This window comes from Platichthys flesus, chromosome 16, assembly GCF_949316205.1.
Source record: "Platichthys flesus chromosome 16, fPlaFle2.1, whole genome shotgun sequence".
NCBI classification, from domain to species: domain Eukaryota; kingdom Metazoa; phylum Chordata; class Actinopteri; order Pleuronectiformes; family Pleuronectidae; genus Platichthys; species Platichthys flesus.
The window spans coordinates 21,775,753-21,796,489 of NC_084960.1; the positions used below are offsets into that span (position 1 = coordinate 21,775,753).

The 20,737-nt window shown below is 38.9% G+C and overlaps 1 protein-coding gene across 1 annotated transcript in view; it reads left to right on the forward strand.

Moving 5' to 3' along the window:
* Positions 1-20,737, forward strand: part of LOC133970350 (junction plakoglobin-like) — a 115,414-nt gene that overhangs the window by 51,721 nt on the left and 42,956 nt on the right. Inside the window, exons 2-7 of the mRNA XM_062407133.1 lie at positions 10,626-10,680; positions 11,150-11,374; positions 17,553-17,806; positions 17,893-18,131; positions 20,234-20,435; positions 20,528-20,672. Coding sequence (XP_062263117.1) covers positions 10,665-10,680; positions 11,150-11,374; positions 17,553-17,806; positions 17,893-18,131; positions 20,234-20,435; positions 20,528-20,672 — 1,081 coding nt within the window. The 5' untranslated portion in view covers positions 10,626-10,664. The remainder of the gene's footprint in view (positions 1-10,625; positions 10,681-11,149; positions 11,375-17,552; positions 17,807-17,892; positions 18,132-20,233; positions 20,436-20,527; positions 20,673-20,737) is intronic.

Below are 20,737 nucleotides of genomic sequence, written 5' to 3' on the forward strand. Positions count from 1 at the left end.
CGAGGAAGACAAGAAGGTGCTCAAAGAGTTTTTCTCGGCATAGCCGTGGAAGGTATATGATCTCCGTCTCCAGGCTGAGGTAGCCCTCATCCAAGCCATGGAGGAGGCCTGTGACCAGATGGAGGTAGCAGCAATGCAAGGATGGATTCTTCTTTCAAGACGTTTCTTTCCAAGGTGTCTTGCTAATGACAACATTGCCTGCGATGTTGATGAAATTCTCTGGCCAGATCCAGCTAGGCGAAGAGAAAATGTCTTTTTTTTTTGAACTTACAATACGTAAAGTGACGTTTGATTACAGTATTATGAATCTCTGTCAACATTTTGGGCGTGTTGAGAAATAAATGAGTTTCTTCAGTCTGCAACATTGGTATTGTGTAGTGTTTGGTGAATTTACATTATATTTGTACTTTGTTGATAGTAGCCTACTCTAATCATAGGGAAGTAGAAGTGCTAAAAGTGTTTTAGGTTTATCACAACACAGTGTAACTCGTGCAAACAGAGTATAGTAATGTGAAACGTGTGTGTTTCATATGGTAACAAAGTGTGGTTTTTAAAAAGAAGTGTATAGTTTTTACCAAAGTGTTTAATTTTGCAAAGGATCTGTAGTGTTTTGCTAATTGGGTGTGTAGTTGTGCTAATTGTGTGTAGTGTTTTGAAAACACGGGCCCTGTTTTGAAAATCGTGCTTTTATGATTTTATGTGACCAGAATCAGGTTACAAAAGATTACTACACACACTTTTTCAAATATAAGATGGAGTAAAGAATACAGTTAGATTATAAAGGATTACACTTAACCCTATTAAACACAGCTATTATGAAATAAAATAGTATAATCATAGACTTATGCCAGATGTTTTTTTTCATACCCGATTGATTTGGCCAATTCTAAATGATGATTATGTTCTAATGAATATCAAAAGTAAGTTACTCCTCACTTTTCACTGATGGTGACTTAACCAATATCTATTTTTTTAGCGATTTATGGATAACAGAAATGTACCTACCAGCATCAGGAATTCTGTCACGCACTGACAGGCATATATCCGGACTGGCCTCTATCAGTTCAGAAAAGATGTCTTCCTCAACTACTGTGTTGGTTTCATCAAAAGCATCAAGTTCAGTAGCATCAGGAAGCCCAAACTTGTATTTGACTGTAGGAAGATAATCATGAAAACAGATTTAAAAAAAAGATAAATGATGCTTATCTTAAGGTGCAGTAAGTGATTTGCATTTGTGAATATAAATGTTGAATAGCTCTACTTTTTAACTTTTGGTCATTACCAACACCAGATGGAACCAATGTGGTCTCTGTAGGAAAGTGATGCAACAAACAGCACTGAAGCAAAACAAACAAACCAAGTCTCTTATGAATGTAATGTGTCTAACGTCCAACATGGAGCAGGCGGCGAGATGTCCGCTGCTTTCTGCATCCTGCTCGTGATGTGACGTTCACGAACGACCCGATTTTTTTGAACAGCTCTTTCTGAACGAGGGGAACCGATTTATTTGAGAGTCGTTCATTTAACATCTTATCTTAAATAGCCACATGAGTAGGCATTCGTGGCTACTTATCATCTTTAGATTGTAAAAAATAACTTAAGGGCTCTTGGAAAGGAACAGAGCCATAAGCTCCGACTCCCTTCAAAGAGCCGTGAATCCATCACTTCTGTCTGTTGCACGTGCCTTGCCTTGCCTGACTCAAACGGTGTATTTTTAGTGAGTGTGAACACGTAGGCCTATATCAGGGATAGTGTGTAGTTGTGTGTTTGTGTGAATGATAAACGGGTGATGTCCGTGCCTGATTAAACGGAGATTAAACTACGACCCCCCCCCACACATTGTTGCGCAGTTTTAAATTTGACAAAACACTCACCATTTGACTAAAATTATTTAATAATAATAATCCACTTCAGGTCACCTTAGTAAATTTAATTTCATTTATTTTTAGCTTAACACTTGATATTTGGCCAGATAAATAAGTTGCCACTCAATAACTTTGAGACACTTGCCTCAACCAGCGTCAAAGACAATTCAGTTGCTTCACACCCCAAAGTACGTTATCACGTCTTCATACAGCGATTACCATCATGTAGAAGTAAATATATTCGGAATCTTACCTTGTTTAAGCCGTAAAATCCACAAACGTTCTTTGCCGTCTTCTCCTGTCACCAACCGACGTAAATGAAAAAGGCGCACGCGTCCAAACCGGATGTGGTGATCAACTACACCTGAAGTGAATCTAACTTAGTCACAGGTGTTAACATTTAACTCGCTTGATTGACAACGCCCGCAGAGCTTTTTGATCACTACAGGTGTTAAAACAACTCCAAAATCAACACCCACAAACTTAAAAATAATTAACAATGAAAAAACAACACTACAGAATTTGCTGTGTTCTTAATTTTTTTTCAAATTAAAAATGTTGAAGATTCTTAGCCCAGCTTTCTCTTCAGATGCAAAATCAAAAAGGCCGGCCAGTCGCCGCCCCTTGACGGTCAAAGGTTTGTTCCTGGTAAAAGGCTATTATTTCGGCCATGAACGTTTGAGCGCGGCATTGCATAAGCTAGAAACAATAGTTGTAGAGTTTTACAGTCTAATGCCTTTTTTTTTATCTGTAAATGTATTATTTGCTAATTCTTTTGAAAGTTGTTACGCCCCTGGTCTAGGGGAACCCAGAGACATAACATGTGGTGCGTCTCCCATTCTCCCACTCCCAAGCAGGCCAGTGTCACAAGGTATTTTAGTTTACTGGTAGCTTTATTTACACTTCAGAGGGAGAACAGGCCAAAACAACAAACAAAACAATCTATTTCCCTACCTTCCCTCTACAAACCAAAATTTGTTAACAAAAAGACAAAAGCTTACCTAACTCTTCTTTTTCAAACACAGGAGAAACAAAGGGTAAAAGAAAATGGCTTCTCCCTCCTACAGGGCTACCACACACAGTTCTTTTATTTTCATACATACGAGACACAGCAATAATTCAGACACTGGTCCCAGTTGGATCTGGGAGAATTGGTGGAGAGAGAGGAAGACTGCAGTCAGTCAGTGGCTCAAGTAGGCTCCTCTCTTCACCCTGGCCAATCCTGGAGCATCAATCAGGCGGATCACGCCAATCAGCAGGTCCAACCTGCTAGCAATCAGGCACCCACACACACTCACTCAAGAAGACTGCTCACACACTAGGAGGAGGAACAGAACAGTAACATATATAGACAGTAACACATATAGACACCCAGGGTCGTAACAAAGTACAGATAATACAATCACAAAAAAATTTAGCATGTCTATCTTGAGTGTTGCATTTGATGTACAAACACTGCAACAGTATATTCAAACAGCTTTGGCAAATACAGCTTTTTTTTATTTGTAGACTTTATATGCCTTGCATATAAAGTCTACAAATAAAAAAAAAACAGGGATCGATATAAAGAATAAATTCACATACAGTATATATGAAGAAGTTACGTAGTTTTCTGACCAATAAATTGCACTGAGACAAAGATATTCTCAGTATTTTTGCACTATCCCAGAGAACATTGACTGTCACAAAGATCGATGTATCCGTTAGGGAATGCACCATTTGGATTCAGAGCTACATTTAGTCTTTAAGTGAGGTACATCAGATAACTTCAAACAACTTTAGGTGGAGGAGGACAATTTCTCCTTCAAAAGAATTACTATTAAATATTTTGACTAAAACTAGTTATTCAGAAAAAATACTGAGTTGTAAAGCTAGTCGCCAGCAGCATTAAGTTTAAGAGTTTGTAAGTTATGTTTTCACCTGGTTAATTTAATAAATATGCTGAAAAGCACCAGTAGCATCTCTGGCAGATTGAGGTAAATCAAGGGCACTCTTATAATAGTTTTTTTTGATTGCTTAAGCACGATTTTCAAAATAGGGCCCGGTGTTTCAAAACACTGCAAACAATCAGCACAACCACACACACAATCAGCAGAACACCTCAGATCCTTTGCAAAATGAAAATGAAATGAAATATTTTTTTACCATATGAAACACACACGCTTCATATGACTTAATTCTGTTTTGACCAGTAAAACACTGCTGTTGCTAACCTAAAACACTTTTAGCAATTCCAGTTCTCATCAAGTCCTGTAAGTGAAGTACACAGAGAAAGTGCATATAGACAATAAATTAACCATAACACTACACAAGACCAATGCAGTAGACTCATGAAAATATAATTGATTTCTCTCCATATCCCCAAATCAGTCAACAAGTCAACATGGAGAATCACAACAAAAACTGTCCCAGTTTTCATGCTACTACAGGTGTGTGCATAACACTGTAAGCTTGACTAATAACAGACAAGCAGAAAATTCTGTATCCAGTACAGGTTTCAATGAGGGGTACCTGAGCCTGGGACCGAAATATTTCTTAACCCTCCACCGCCATGCAGAGAAAAACTCTTTGATTGGGTTTAGAGACGGAGCATATGGTGGAAGGTATAGTACTGTAAACAGCTGATGGTGTTGAAACCTGTTCTGGACCAGAGCAGAGCGCCAGAATGACCCTTTGACCCAGATGACAATGTGTTGCATCTGGTGCATGTGGTTTACTGCGAGAAATGTGAGAATGTGTGGTGTGTTGTAAGGGTCTATATTGGCGTGACGGAGGAGGACCCCATTCTGTGTAGTGGGAGCGCAAAGGGTGATGTTACCCCCACGTTGCCCTGGGACATTGATTATATCCCCGTGGCCAATGGTATTTCACTGCCTCTCCTTCTTGCTTTTGTCAGGTTGAACCCTGCCTCATCTATGTATATGAATCCATGCAGGATTTCCTCATCCATCTGTAAAACTCTCAGAAATACAGGGAAAGACAAGATTGTGTAGTTCAGCATAGGTCTGGAATACAGTACATTAACATTGTAAGGTTACGTGTGCAGTAACCTTACAATGTAAATTTAAGGTTACTGCACACGTAACCTTACAGATGGATGCGGTGAAATCCTGAAATTTTCTGCTTGTGTGTTGAGCTTACAGTCTTATGCACACTCTTGTAGTAGCATGAAAACTGGGACATGTTTTGTTGTGATTCTCCATGTTGACATGTTGACTGATTTGAGGATATGGAGAGAAATAAATTATATTTTCATGAGTCTGCAGTATTGGTCTTGTGTAGTGTTTGGTGAATTTATTGTATATTTGCCCTTCTCTGTGTATTTCACTTACAGTACTCTAATCACTGAGAACTGGAATTTCTAAAAGTGTTTAAGGTTAGCACAGCAGTGTGTAACTGGCTAAAACAGAATTAAGTCATATTCTGTGGGTTTCATATCGTAACAAAATATGGTTTTGCTAAGTAAGTGTATAGTTTTTACAAGAGTGTTTCATTTGACAAAGGATCTGACGTGTAACACCAGGCCCTGTTTTGAAAAAGCGTTTTGAAAATCGTGCTTAAGCAATCAAAAAAAACTGTAAACTAAAATGGGGGAATGCTCCAACATCCAGTGAGAAAACGTTCCATGACATTTAAACTACCCATACATCCTACAGAGTCTGTTCAGTTTTAATTGGTAAGGGACTCCAACAAACATATGGAGGTACACCTCACTGACTGGCTGCTCAAGAGGCCAAGCAGCCCACTGTCTTGCAGTGCTGGCTGGTGAAAACAGGGAAGGTGCTTGGAGCACCACATTGAAGGTTTTGTGAACTTTTTTTGTGGAATCAAATGGATTATGGCTGTGAAGCTGAACCTTTACTGTGATCTGTTCTCCAGAGAAGACAGGTTTAACAGCTATATGAAGGGAAATAGGGAAAATTATATTATTTGACTATTTGATTATCAGCCTTCTCCTCCTATTATTGAACCTGGTGTAGGTTAGATAACCTGGAGTAGGTACCTTTTTTTACATGAGGGTATCATTTGTTAAGCAGATAGGCTGTATACTGACAAATAAGTGCTGTTTGGCCATATGTCTCTGTATTGCTACCTTTTCTAGCATGACCACTTATCTGTGCTATTCCTCAGAGGGACTAACAGTGTAACTCCATCAATTTAGTGCAAAATACGTGAACTGCATCCAATCTAGTCAACTGACAGCTGTAGCACACATCCATGTACCATACTGACAGATGTAGTAGTCAAGGTACAGAGATTGTGTTAAAACCAACAGTGTGTGACATTTAAAGTAAATAAGGACTTGATTTGCTTTGTATCATATAACGTTCAGAGAGTCTTCAACCTAAGCAAACCCTGTCTTTGCCACATCCTCCTTGTGGTTCACTTCAACCTCCAGTGAAATTGCACAGTATGGTAACATCAAGGTACCTTAGTTAAACAACATGCCAAGAAGAAGCAACCAAACAACATAGGCTTCAGCATCATATAAATACTGACTATGAATTGATCACCTCAGTTTGTATTGCTAGGTGCAGACATCTGTAGGAAGTGCAGGTGTGTCTGTGTATTGGCAAAGCTAGACACCCAGTGAGGTAACCTTTACTACACAAATCACATTTTACAGATTAAAAAAACACCTCTCAGTTTACTTTAGCAGTCCCTCTGACCTGTGTGTTCCAGTGACCACAACTGGCTGTGTTTATATGTGGGCGACCTGCAATACTGTTGCTGCACTAATTCATTTAATCTGGTTGGACAAGGGAGCCTGCCTATTGTGACTGGATCTTAGGATATGGAGATTCGATAAGTTGCCCTGGTGTTGTCTATAAATATGCTGTCGAAAGTGATTTGCAATGTCCTCACGGAAAACACCACAGTGTGCTGGTTGATGGTTGGCCAGACAGATGGTGAGAGGGAAAGGCAGCTAGATTACTTTTTAGGAGCTGCGATGAGGCTTAGGATACTTCACCATTGCTAGTGGAGCAATTTAAATGAAGTTGTGGTTGCCTGGCAGTCAGTGTCCCTCACTGGATTTACAAATATGTCCAAACATTTGATCATGATAAATGTTTATGAGTCGACACTGATGAATTTGTAATGAATTGCACACATTTAGAAAACATACATGATAGAAATTAATATGTTGCATGAGATCAAACATAAATCTAGAGTATGAATTCTGCTGTTAAAATCAATCATTTTTGCTTGTACTACAGCACCATCTGTATCGTTTGCATTAATAAGCTTTAGTGTGTATACTGTGTCTATAAATGGGGAAAGGATACACTTTTCTTAAGAGTGCAGTCACATATGTTCTAAGTCGCTAGTGTTAAAAATGTGACCCATGTGACTGCCCAGGTTCAATTCTGTCTGGGAGCTTTTTAGAATATATAGGACTCTGTCTCCCCCCATACTTGGGTGTGTATGTATAATGAAAGTTTCCCATGAAGTTCCAGAGATGAAATGTGAACCACACCAGCTAATCAGATTTCGGTTGTGTTCGACATTTAGAGTTGCAAAGAAATTTTTCCTGATCCATTTGAAATATTCAGATACAGAGAGGGAATACGGACAGGGGTTTATCTGTCAATGCAGTTGGACAGTAGTTACTGAAAAACTAATAAACAAAACAGGAGCAATCAATGAATCTGCATCAATATTTCAGTGAGTAGCGCTCTGTTTAGGAGGAGCCAGGTGAGAACAATAGTTTCAGGAAGATGACAGTTCACATGCTATAAGGGATGACTTCGATGTCTGCAGGTTGACTACTATCAGCAACTAGTAGCCCCATGACAGATAGAATAAAGGAATTTCCATAATGATTTGTTTTTCGTGCATGTGCATATTAGCGCAAAACAGAAATTCCCTGAACAGACCAGTGATCTTGGAGCATACCGTGACAATGTAATTTAAACAGGTTTTGTCTTTCACAGTCAACCCATGGAACCAGCACCAATATGAAAATGTAATAAGACTCTCGATAATAGTTAGATAAAAATGCATGAAATGTTCTTGCAGACACCAAAAGATTTTAGCTTCCTCACCAAATTCTTTCTTTGATGTACCAGCTTGACAATACAGTCAGTGTTCTGAGCAAATTTGAGTTGTGAGTCAAACACTGTCCCAGGTTTCCATTTGTCTGTATGATTTTTACATCTTTGCCATGTAATCTATAATGTATTCTTTAGTTTTCGTGACCTTCACATCAAAGAATTGGTCCCCACACCCTTTGATGAGGTTCAACATCCCTCAAAAATATGCATTAAAAGGGTTTTTTGTAGTTTTTCCTTACTCTTGCTGAGGGTTAAGGACAGAGGATGTCACACCCTGTTAAAGCCCTATGAGATGAATTGTAATTTGTGAATATGGGCTATACAAATAAAATTTGATTGATTGATTAATATATACAGTGGGCTTAACCTTCTAGATTTAGTGTAAGGTAATATCATGTTTGGAATGAAATGGATTATGGCTGTAGAGTTGGACCTTTCCTGGGGCCTCTTCTCCAGAGAAGACAGTTTTCAAAGTATCAATAGATATTTGAAGCAGCCTTGGCTCAGGAAGTAGAGCGGGTCGTCCTTGTGCAACTGAAACCCATATTGCCCCTGTGTCGAGAGTGTGCAATTGATGTGCATTGTAATCTTGTCTTGAGGACCACTCAATGTACTTTACAGTACAGTTTTTGTCATTCATTATGTGCAGCACTGCCTCTATGAGAACGCCTCAATCATCAAGGGCAATTTGAGGTTCAGTACCACTGTGGTTAGAGGACGACCTGCTGTACTCCCTGAGCCCCAGACGTCCCAATGTAAAATTGTGAATGATGGTGACTGGACTGGCTGAAGTAGAGACTTACTGGTGTGCAGAGTGTGGCTGGAGAGGTGGGCAGGCAGATGTGTGACTGATAAGGAGAGCAGTAGAAAGAATAATAGTTCAAAATAGAGCAAAAGCACTTTGTGGCTTTAACATATAGGATCTGACAATAGGTGACGGTGAGGGCCAGGGTTAAATTGACCACACTCTGGCCAAATCCAACTTTTTTGGATTTTTTAATTGTATTAAACAGAATACTTGAGTAGAATTAACATTCCATTGCCTTTCTTCAGGTTAGACTCTAATGCTGCAAACCTCTTTGTAAAGTGAAAACATTTACAGAATATAAACCTGCTAACCATGCATGTCAGCTAGCTCTGGGTCATTTCAATACATTTTAAATAAAGGTTAGAACATGAGTTCAGGCTGGTTTCGATCACAGAGAAGCAAATAATAACTTGACAACAGTTGAAAACAGTGGGTGCTTCGGTCAGTAGGCTGAAACACATGCAGGTCAAGTGAATTAAATGTCATATGAGCCACAAGAGACAGCCACTGGGGAGACAGATCTGAGTGTAACTGATGACTTGACTGTCCAGAGTTGTTTACAAATAACAAATCTTTATACACTAGCACATTTTTTTAACAGTTACCAAATATATGCCTATTGTTACAGAACTCTCCACTCACATATTTTAATCGCTCGATAAGTCACCCATAGTCAATGCTCAGTAAAAATAGGGGAGACATTACAGGATTCCATGTCATTTAACGAGCTGTGTGGATCAGGCAACTTCTGTGCAGGAAGTGTTACATATTATTAAATGTAGTTAAACACTGATCAATAGGACAGTAGAGTTATAGAGAGAACCTCAGAGTAGTAGAGTGATATGGTTTCACAATACAGTTCAAATGTATTTTATGCTTCTTAAGTCTGTTTCCTACCACCACCACACAATCAACACTGATCACCACATAATGACTGACTCCTCTCCTAAATGGATCAAATCTTTCTTCACATATGCACATTCATTTATTCACTGGGCCCCTCCTGACGTCGCTCGGTCTCTTCCCCTCTCTCTCACTCTCATTCTGACATGCAGTCACACGTGACACACACAGAAGTGCTTGTTGTTGTCTCTATAGGTTAGCCCTTAGAATGACAACTTGTCCAGTTTATACCTAGTATGTGTAGTGGTGCCCTATCCATTACATAACATTCTGAGTTAGAGCTGTTATTTCAGTAATTTTAAGTGATAATTGTGTGGGATGTTTGTTGTATTATCTCTTGTATGAATTAACACATGTATAAAACACACACACATATGCACACACGCACACTGAACCTTAACCATCACAACTAAATGCCTAACCCTAACTGAATTCTAACCCTAACCATAAACAAGTCTTTACCCTCAAACAGTCGACTGATTTGTGAGGACCAGGCAAAATGTCCTCACAATGATGATATTGAACCAAAATTGGCCCTCATAACTATAGACAGACATGCACCCTGCTACTGTACAGGGATTACTGACAAAAATAACACTTTAAAATACCACAAAGATCACTAAACGACTTAATTATTAATTTTTTGTTATCAGACATTTGATTGATTTTCTTAATTACTGCAGTAGTAACACGGCAACTGACATCACACACCAGAACATACTGACTGGACATGTTTGCTGTAATATACAATATGAATTCCCATACTTCTCAATCGTAAAGTACTTCTGGACCCATATGAGGCTTAGTACATACATACAGGATCTCGTAGATGAGAATAACTTTAAATGAGTAACATAAATCGACTTAAAATACTTTACATGAGTACAGATCAACTGAATGCCCTGATCAGAGCCTTAATCCTCCAGAAATTATTGGACTAAATCTTGAGCACATCTTGTTTGCAGAGTTAAGGGTTCCTCTCTCTTTCTACAGGTCAAAAGTCTGTGAAGGAAGTGGTACCAGTGGACAGAGATGATGTCCATGCAAAGTGAGTGCTCTGTTGCATTATTTGTTACCTACTTTAACATGAACACATATGTTAATGAAATATCAATGTCAGAATAATCCCCCTAATTCGTTAATTTAGGTATTTATTATTAAAATATATAAATATAAATAAGTAACAGCATTATAAGTACAAGTAATATAATAATCAGTTGTAGTGCAGACTGTGAGAGTATTAGTACCAGTACTGACGCAGTAAGAATAGTTACAAGTACAAATATAAATTGTAGATTAAGATTTAGCTGTAGCAGTAGTATTACTACTCAGTAGAAGCAGTACATGCAGATGTGCAGTATGAGCACTACCAGTATAATTAGCAGTAGTAGTTGTAGAGGTAGGACTGGCAGCATGCTACAAACTCTGATCAGTCATATTGTGAGTTGCAGCAGTGACAGTAGTAGTGGTTCTCGTATCACCAGTGTTTGACATCAGCCCTGTGCTGTTCTCTGCAGTGAGTGAGGCGGACAGTATGGTGAAGGTGGCTGAGTGGCAGCAGACATACTACGCCTCGGACTCTGGCATCCAATCAGGAGCCACCACAGTACAGGATGATGAGAGCAGCACAGAGTACAGTGGCAGTAAGATGTATGGCGTCAGTACAACAACCAGCACAACCACCGCTGCCTCTACTGGAGGAGGAGGGGACACAGCAGCTAGTGGACTAGAGAGCCCTTCAGGTGAGACGTTCCACCAAAAGTCTTTTAGTTTGTATAATTGTATGTTTCAGTCCTTGCAACTGTCTTTCTCTTTACTGGTGCTCGGGTGAGCTGTACCAAACTCAGAGTTGGCAAACATCTGCCTGGATAGTTAGGGTGAGAGGAGAGATGGGTGAAAGTGGGGAAGGGTGTAGGAGGAGAGAGGGAGTCCAGGAAGAGTGGTGTAACTCTGTGTATATCCAACACAAGATTAATCTAGAAATTACTGAATGGATTTGGATAAATCTGATGTTAAAAACTTGTTGGTAGCGCTGCTTTAATGGTGTGATACAAATATTAGTATTTAACACAGTGGTAATGTAAAGTTAGTTCTGCATGGGTTGTTTTTCCTCCTGCAGTGCAAATCCTTTACTGCTACTACTACTCTTATAGGTCTTCACTATGAAATCAGTTTCCACAATGCCTGATAATCCTTCACAGTAAATATGAAGACTTTTTGTGTTTTATGCTAATTTTACTGTGTCATGCTCTGTTTTCTCTAAGTCACCTGACACCCGCAGGAAGATATCTTCACAGACATGCTCCCTTCAAACTTTATTTTGACTGAGTGGTGATAATAATAATAGGACAACAGCATCCCACATCTTAAGTGGCACTAGTTAGCTCCCAAAACTCTCTTTATATAAAAAAAGGGTTTAAACTGAACTCTTGAAGTATGTTGCATTTCTTGATTATCGACCAAACTCACATCAAGACAAGAAACAACAATTAATGCACCCTAGTAACAAGTAATTTGTCTATATGTCAAAGCCTTTCAATAAATTATTAAAATTACCTCACATGCACTGAGTGACATACACACACAAAATCAACAGAGCACCAGATGAGGATAATTAGTTCCTGCAAATGCATGAGAGCCAGAGACTAATGCATTGTTTGTTTTGGATTTTACATAGGATTTCTGTGACAAAAATATCATGATTGTTGTTAGGCCTGGTCATCCACGCTTCCTTGCATCCTTGTAGACCTAAGAGTCTGGTTAACATACAAAACATTTCATAGTCTTCCTATGCCAGTAAATGTTCTAATGCATATTCTGTGCAGCCCAAAATGTCAGCCACACTAACTGTGTTTAATCTGCTCATCTGTGCAGGCCCCAAGTGAATTAACCTACTGTGTGCAGGTTTATTTATTTTTTTACTGGTTTGGGGGGAGAAAAAAACTAAAGCCAGACTTGACAAAGACAACTCAACACAAGATTTGCAAATCCTGTATCCTTCATTGAGTTGCTGAACAATGCTAGGCCTTCCACAAAAATGTAGCATCTTGTGCCGCATTCACTAATATGTGCGCAGAAATGTTTTTACTAAAATAAGTTTCATGACACATGTGCACCAGCCAATTTTTTTCCCACCACCGTGCCTATGTTTGTGAATCAGAATAATTTAAAATGAACAGGCGCATGTCCGCTCTCTGCTATTAGCATACTGCCTATTTCTCCATATAAGCAAATCAGTTTGGTGTCTCATGAAGAGAGCGATGAGTTGAACGGAGAAATTCTCGTCAAGAACTTTAGCCTTAATTACAGGACACTGTTATTTTACCTGCATTTTTGGGTCAACCTGCTCTCTACATCATGACAATGTTTAAAAAAAAAAGTCTGGGCTGAAATAACTGAAGCACTGAATTCTGTCTCCCCCGAGGTTCGGTCACTGGCAGAAGTACAAAAAAATTATTCGACATTAAAGTTGATGCTAAAATACGATCGCAGACAAGAATAAAAGAAGGAAACAGGAGAAGGACAAGGAACATGAGATCTGACAGGATGAGAGGCTGCTGCTATTATTGGACATTCATCATTAAGTGGAGTTTGTTCAAGGAATGAGGGATGAGATGACATCCACCAAGGATCGTCACCCAGAGCTATTTTATTTCATAATTGTTTAGAAGATATTTTCAATTTCTTGTCTTTTGTATCTAACAAATACAATTAAATCAGAACAAAGCATTGCTGCTGTAACGGTTAATTAATTAGGGTAAACAATATCATTTATTGGCATGGACGACGCAGGAGCGGAGGCTGACGCACAGAAGACCTCTGACTCACAGTTGCTAGCTCCAAATTACCTTTTACTTCCCAGGCCTCCTTTCTGGAGTCTCGTCAGAATGCCTGCATCCTAACCGATGAGATTGTACAAAATCAGCTGGCTCTCCTGGATGCAGTCAAGGAAACAATGACAGGAATAGAAAACATTACTGAAACAGTCGATGGATTTCTTTGCAAAAAAATAAATGCACTGTATGTTTGTGTGTGTGTGTGTGTGTGTGTGTGTGTGTGTGTGTGTGTGTGTGTGTGGTCATTTGCTTCAGAAAAATTTGGATAAACAAATAAAGAAATGTGAATTATTTCATAACTTTTTTTCAGTATATATTTTAAATAAGGCATTTTTACTTACCATCATGCTACCAATTAATCAGCTAAAATGAGCTACAGATGCATAATATGATGGCACAAGAAATTGTTGGGATTGAAAGATCAACTATAGGCCAATAAACAATTTAACAAAATCCCAAACTGTTACATTTCAATATGAAAATTTGTATATACTCTAATGTAAACTAACAATCTTAAATGGTATATTTGAAAATGTATGTATTAAAGACTTGTTTATCTTAATAATTGCAATTTTAATATTCTATGTATTTAATTTAAAGGGGATGTTTTTTAGGACAACCGGGCCTTCATTTCTATGTACACACTTTTCTGAGGAAGTTTGAAATATTTTCGTACTCTGCAGACAAATTTTGGTAAGAAAAGTGTGATAAATCCCAGATTTGTGCATCAAATGTCCGTAGGCATGGTTTAAGCACATATTTGTGCATATGTATGTTTCTGAATAAGGCCTAGGTGTCTAAGTGACTGGCAACTTTCATGCCATTTTAATTTTTGAATATTCCAGAGATTGTATAACCATTAGAAATGGTGCTGTCAGGGAAAATAACCCTCCCCTCTCCTGGGAACTGAACAATTCACATAACCTACAAGTTAGGAGAGAAAACACACATGGTTGCTCAGAATTTTCTTACAAGTCCTGGTGGGATAACACCTGACGACTGGGCTTTCCTGTGTCTCTTTTCCCTCATTGTTGAATCCAAAACGACACCCCATTTTAAACCTTAAGGACAGGTGAGCCTGCTGTATCCCTGTTCCAGACAGAGGGGACTACCTGCTTTGCTTCCCAGACACTTTCTAATCATTTCACCCTGAGGAAAGACTTATTGCAGAACATCCAATTCTTGAGCACTGTCTGCAACTTATACAGGCTGCTTGGGCCATTGTTGACCAAACATCTCATTTTAGCATGCTGTGCCACTTCCACACATGTATGTTGTCATTTTTCCTGGAATATCAATAACCATGTTTTTTTCCTATGAATGACAAAACTCAAAAGTATATTTTATAAACATTAACAAAAAAGGGAAGTCAAATTTCTCAGTAATTTGAAGATCAATACAAATTACGGTTATGGAAAACAATAGATTAGGCTCACTCCAGGGTAATATTTTCAAGTTATGACCTGCAGAAATGTAAAAATCTAGATAAAGAGCATAAATCAGCCTTACAATAACCTGTGTTTTTCCATGGACTTGGTTTATGGAATAAACTGTGATATGAATCACATCTTAAGCTCTTTGTCTCTCATTGACTCTTTCAGTCATGTTTATGTTGTATTACGAAATTATACAAAATTGATGGATTGATATTCCCATCCAGTGCCAACATTTTTAGATTTTGTGCCAATTTGTAGAAGGTAGTGACATTTCTGTGTCTTCAAAGACATACAAATGTCAGTCTCTGTCAAGAGGAACAATAGGTTCACAGTTTATCTCACTGGATGCAAGCCATTCTTCTTATGTGGAAAAATCAATTTAGGAAGAAACATTTCAGTCTGGTGTCTCATGTTCTTAGAAAAATGTACAGGTAAATGTAATTATAAAGTATAAACAAGCCTCATACAATCAATCAGAATTATATAGATCAACATCTCAAATCACAATATCCCTCATAGTGCTAACAAGGTGGGACACCCCCTCCCATTAACCCTGGACTTGTGTGAAAAACTACTCCAAAACCATTCAGGAGGTGAAAAAAAGGTTGTAACCTCAGCAAGAGCCACATGTGAGGAATTTCTCTCAGGACGGACAGAAGTGAAATAGATGTGTGTAGCAGAGCAAAGACAATTTTATATTTACAGCATTCATGAGACAACTGTGTCTGTCATTGCATGCATAGCTAGCACAAATCTCTCAATCGTTACTTAAAACAAACTGTTACTAATAAACAGAACATGGTGCCTCTCGACTATCCACGGAAAGCATGATGATTATCGTTAAATCCAAGAAATTCCGCATTCATTTAAAACAATATAAACTAACATAGCTTTAGTAGTTTGTATGGAGACAATACAGATGTTATTGAGGTTTTCAGGCAGCAGCTGATGTTTTATGCAGAAGATTTAAATGTAGACATGATACATAAAGGCGACGAGAAGGTTAAACAATATACAAACGCTAACACAGTTACACAAGCAATTGTCATCCACAAGTCTGAAGATATCTCCAACGGCATCCCCATATATCTCCCTCTACTTTCATCGACCATTCCAACAGCACATCATCCATGAATGGCTAGAATTGCTGTCACTCTCTATATTACATGTAGGTGTTCACATCCTAGTGGATAGTTAATTCTAAAGTATGCATTCCTAAATCACATTGTGTCCTTACATCTTGCCACTGGTGAAATACTCAAAAGACTTAAAGGTGTTCACTCTTTGTCTGAGGCATCCGAGTTGGATATGAAAGTCTATGAGCATAGACACTACAGTGTATTTGTAGTTGGCTCTTTATCTATGGGCACAGGTGAAACACATGAGGAACTGGTGCAGACCATCACAGGGGCAGGAAGCAGGACCAGGAGAGGAAGATAAGGTGGGAAACACACAAGGAGTAGAAACTACCAAATAAAACAGGAAACAGAACTAAGGGGGAAAACATAAATCCAAACAGAAGGAAAACAAAGGTACAGGCAAAAACTAATAACAAATTTATAATCAAAATGAAAACTCTTCATTGAAGAGGCAAAGGTCAAATGAATAAAGAGTCCAGAGTCATAATAGTTTAGAGTCACAGGGTGAATATATAGTGGCATCTACAGTAAGGTGTGTGGATGGACCTCGATTTAGTCTGAAAATGTTGACGGTAAACAAGAAAATAAAATGCTAAGACAACTCTGGGATAGTGTGTGTTACAGTAGAACAACTATAGGTGTAAATGGGACAAATGGTTTAGTGGTAATAATTCGGCATCATCAATGCTTTACAATTATTCCTTATTACAGTTGAAGCCTGAAATGCATGTGTGAGTCCTACATTATTCCTGGATCAATCACCTTATTACCCTCTAAGGCTGATGGTAATAAGATATTTTACCAGCTCTAAGTCATTGAGTCATCTATCTAACAGATATTCCTCTTTAGGCTGACTACAATCATCTTTAATGGTGATAGCACCTGAGGCTCAACAAGATGTATCATCTACCACCCTGTTAGGAAGTAATAAAAGTCACCCTAACCTCCAGGTTTAGTAGCATATGTATGCATTTTTCTCAATTCATCTCAGCAGTTATTCCACAGCTTAATCACCTTTAAAGCTGAAAGACACTACATAAATAGCTTGTTATCCTAATTGTATGCATCACATCTTATTGTGTGTTTATCTCTTTGGGATGTGATGCAAGGGGAACCTCTCTAAACTTCTCCCTGTCACATATAACAGGGAGGTTTATGAGTCAGGCCAGGATTCTGTTTGGAATCTCCATGAATGAAGCCGTTGTGCATCTACTATTTTAATTTGTAGCGAGCGTTAAGGAGATAGTCAGAGTGGAAGGGTTAGTATTGAGGTTTCTACAAACATATTAAAAATCTGAGAGACAAGGTAAAAAATTGTAAACCAGTTTGTAGCTACTGCTGCTCCTAAAGCATGTGCAGTTTGTTTAGTTTAGATTAAACCAAACTCAGCAATACTGAGATTATATCACATTTGTTGAATGTTGACCAGTGAGCCACTGATGTAGTCACAAAAGAACACATTCCCACTTTATGATTCGTTCTCTCTTTCTCTCCCTTTTCCTCCGACAGATCTAGAAGCTCAGTACTCGCTTACGCGGGCTCAGCGAGTCAGGGCCGCAATGTTCCCAGAGACCCTGGTGGAGGGAGAGGCAGCCATGCCACTCCAGTCAGATCTGTCACAGCAGAGCAACGTGCAGCGACTGGCTGAGCCCTCTCAGCTGTTAAAGACAGCAATTGTCCACCTGATAAACTACCAAGATGATGCAGAGTTGGCAACAAGGGCAGTGCCAGAACTCACCAAGCTGCTGGCAGATGAGGACCCGGTACACTGCCACAACCCTCTCACTTGTATCACAATTTTACATATCCCCATAATCAAGCTTACCAATTTATTGTCTCACACATCTAGGTTGTGGTGAACAAGGCGGCCATGATAGTCAATCAGTTGACCCGAAAGGAGGCAAGTCGACGAGTTCTAGTACAGTCTCCGACCATGGTGGGTGCAGTGGTGCGTGCCATGACAACAGCAGGTGACATGGAGACAGCCCGTTGTGCAGCCAGCGTGCTCCACAGCTTGTCGCACCAGAGAGAGGGTCTGCTGGCCATATTTAAGTCTGGAGGGATACCAGCACTGGTCCGCATGCTGAGGTAGATATACATCATTTCGATGACAGATTCGGCTGATAATTCTCTCTTTTGAAGTAGAAAGTGAGGAGGTAGTATTTTGTTGTTATAAATAATGTACGAGCTAATGGCTTAAATACTAAAACAGATTTTTGGCTAGATGGGGGTAGTAAATATGTTCTAAACACATCATTAACATATAATCAACATGTTGGTTTGAAAGGAAGATGAGTATAGAGAAATTTAGTGCAGATAAAAAAATTGCTAATAATAAAGGGTGCTGCAAATTCATCTGATAATCTGGTTCATAATTGTTATATTACATATAATGATTATATCTACATAAACTGTACTTTTTTTGTTAATTGTGAAAATATATTTTTAGAACAGAAAAAAATATATATTTATTTGAATAAAAGAGATCCCCTCCACAGAGGTCGTCTGCACAAGCTGATTATTTTTGACCTATTGGAACATTGTATTTTTAGGCAGCCACGGGTATGATGGAAGGGGAGAGAATAAATAAAGCCAAGCTCTAAACATGTGTAGAGTTCTGTTGCTTTTCGTTTTGCCCTATGGTAAACTATTGAAAGCTTTCAGCTTCTGATACGGCATTTAGAGGTTGTATGAAAACAGTAACAAATGAGGCTAAGAGTCTAGCCCTCACTTTAAACAGTAAATGCAGGGCCTTTGAAACATGCGGGCAGGCAGAGTTAATCCCTTACACAGGGGCTTAACAGAACAGAATAAATCACACCACTAATTGATTTGGAGCTTAATTCACACAGCAATTGAAAAGATAGAATAAATTAAATCTAAAAGAGCTTCACGGAGACCAGCTAGGTTAGTGTGTGTGACTTGTATTAATGCTATCAGCTTTTCTCCCTCTGTTCCTCTTTACCACTGCCTGTTAATGCTCACTCCCACACTCTGTCTCCACTTCTTTGATTTTTTAGCACATTTGCATTTGTTCTTTGCCACTGTCACTCTCTGCAACCTCCTACATAATGAAGCCCTTTTGACTTGATGTTTATTCTAGTCATTCTTTTAACAGTCTTTTTAATTTCATTTCTAAATATCTAATGCTTTGTCTTTTAAATGGGTTTCTAATTTTTATGTACACAGACATGAGCCAATCCAAACTACAGTGAATCAAATTGAATTGAATTGATGTCTTGAAAAACTGTGAAGCTATATCTCCCATGGTGTTGTATTGTTTGTGGTAAGTCCAAATACGTAGGAGAGTCCCACCAGCTTGTTTCTGGTGGGAATGTGTAAAGCCAACAAGTGGACCCTCTGTGAAGCTGTGTTATTGTGTTTTCTTTTGGATAAGTCTCATCTCCACTTTATCCGCAATTTCTTAAATTGCTGACAACTGAGGAGAGGACTGTGACTGGTTAACGACTGCTGCTACATTGCTCATTATTATTTCTACCCACTAGTTGTTTGAATGTTAACACAAGTGCATTTACATTTGTTTTCAATATGGTCACATTGTGAGCCTGACCACCCTTTGGTGGTTTCGTAGCTCTAAATAGGCCCTAGATCCATTTGGCTGCATTTACACCTACTCTCATGTGATCAACCTCAATCTGATCGCAGTCCAATCACCCAAAGCACATTTTAATGTTGGGTGTCAATGGCATATTAGTTATTATATTACCTAATCTCTGAACACATGAAGCTGAGGTTGATTGAAATGATATCAGTTTTGTTTCTCTTCTAATCTTAAATACAGATTCAAATTTAAGGTTGACCTGATGATGGTACCAGGTGAAATGTCACCAGAGTATTTCCGAAGTTATTAAAACATCTTGAGGGGAACATGAATGCATACCAATCCATCCAGTATACAAGGCTCAAAGTCACAAATATGAAACTCCTTAGATGTAAGGAATTCAAAGTTGTTAGGATTCATCTGTAGGATTCATTCGTAGGATACAAATGTCTGCAAACCTTCGATTGAATAAAGATTACATGGTGCAAGATAGTGTCAATACCAAAAAGGTGTTCTTCCCTTCTATTTTTATGAACATTTCCATGGTTTAGGTCTATTTTGTTAAATAAATTGCATTCTCTCTCTCTCTCTCTCTCTCTCTCTCTCTCTCTCTCTCTCTCTATTTTAGTTCCCAAGTGGAATCAGTTTTGTTTTACGCCATCACCACCCTCCACAACCTACTGCTCCACCAAGAGGGGGCCAAGATGGCTCTGCGGCTGGCTGATGGCCTGCAAAGAATGGTTCCCTTACTAAAAAAGAGCAATCCCAAGTTCCTGGCCATCACCACTGACTGTCTGCAGCTCCTATCCTATGGCAACCAGGAGAGCAAGGTGAGGAAAGGACCTTAACTCTGGGAAGGAAACCCATGGTGTGCCAACTTTTTTTTTAATAACTACACTTCCTACTTCCTGTTTCTTGTCAGCTAATCATCCTTGCCAATGGAGGCCCAGAGGGCCTGGTGTTCATCATGAGGAACTACAACTATGAAAAGCTACTATGGACCACTAGCCGTGTTCTCAAAGTACTGTCTGTGTGTCCCAGCAACAAGCCCGCCATAGTGGAGGCTGGTATGTCCACATCACTGAACATGGGTATAGATCCTCAGGTATAGATGTTTGTAAAGTATGTAACT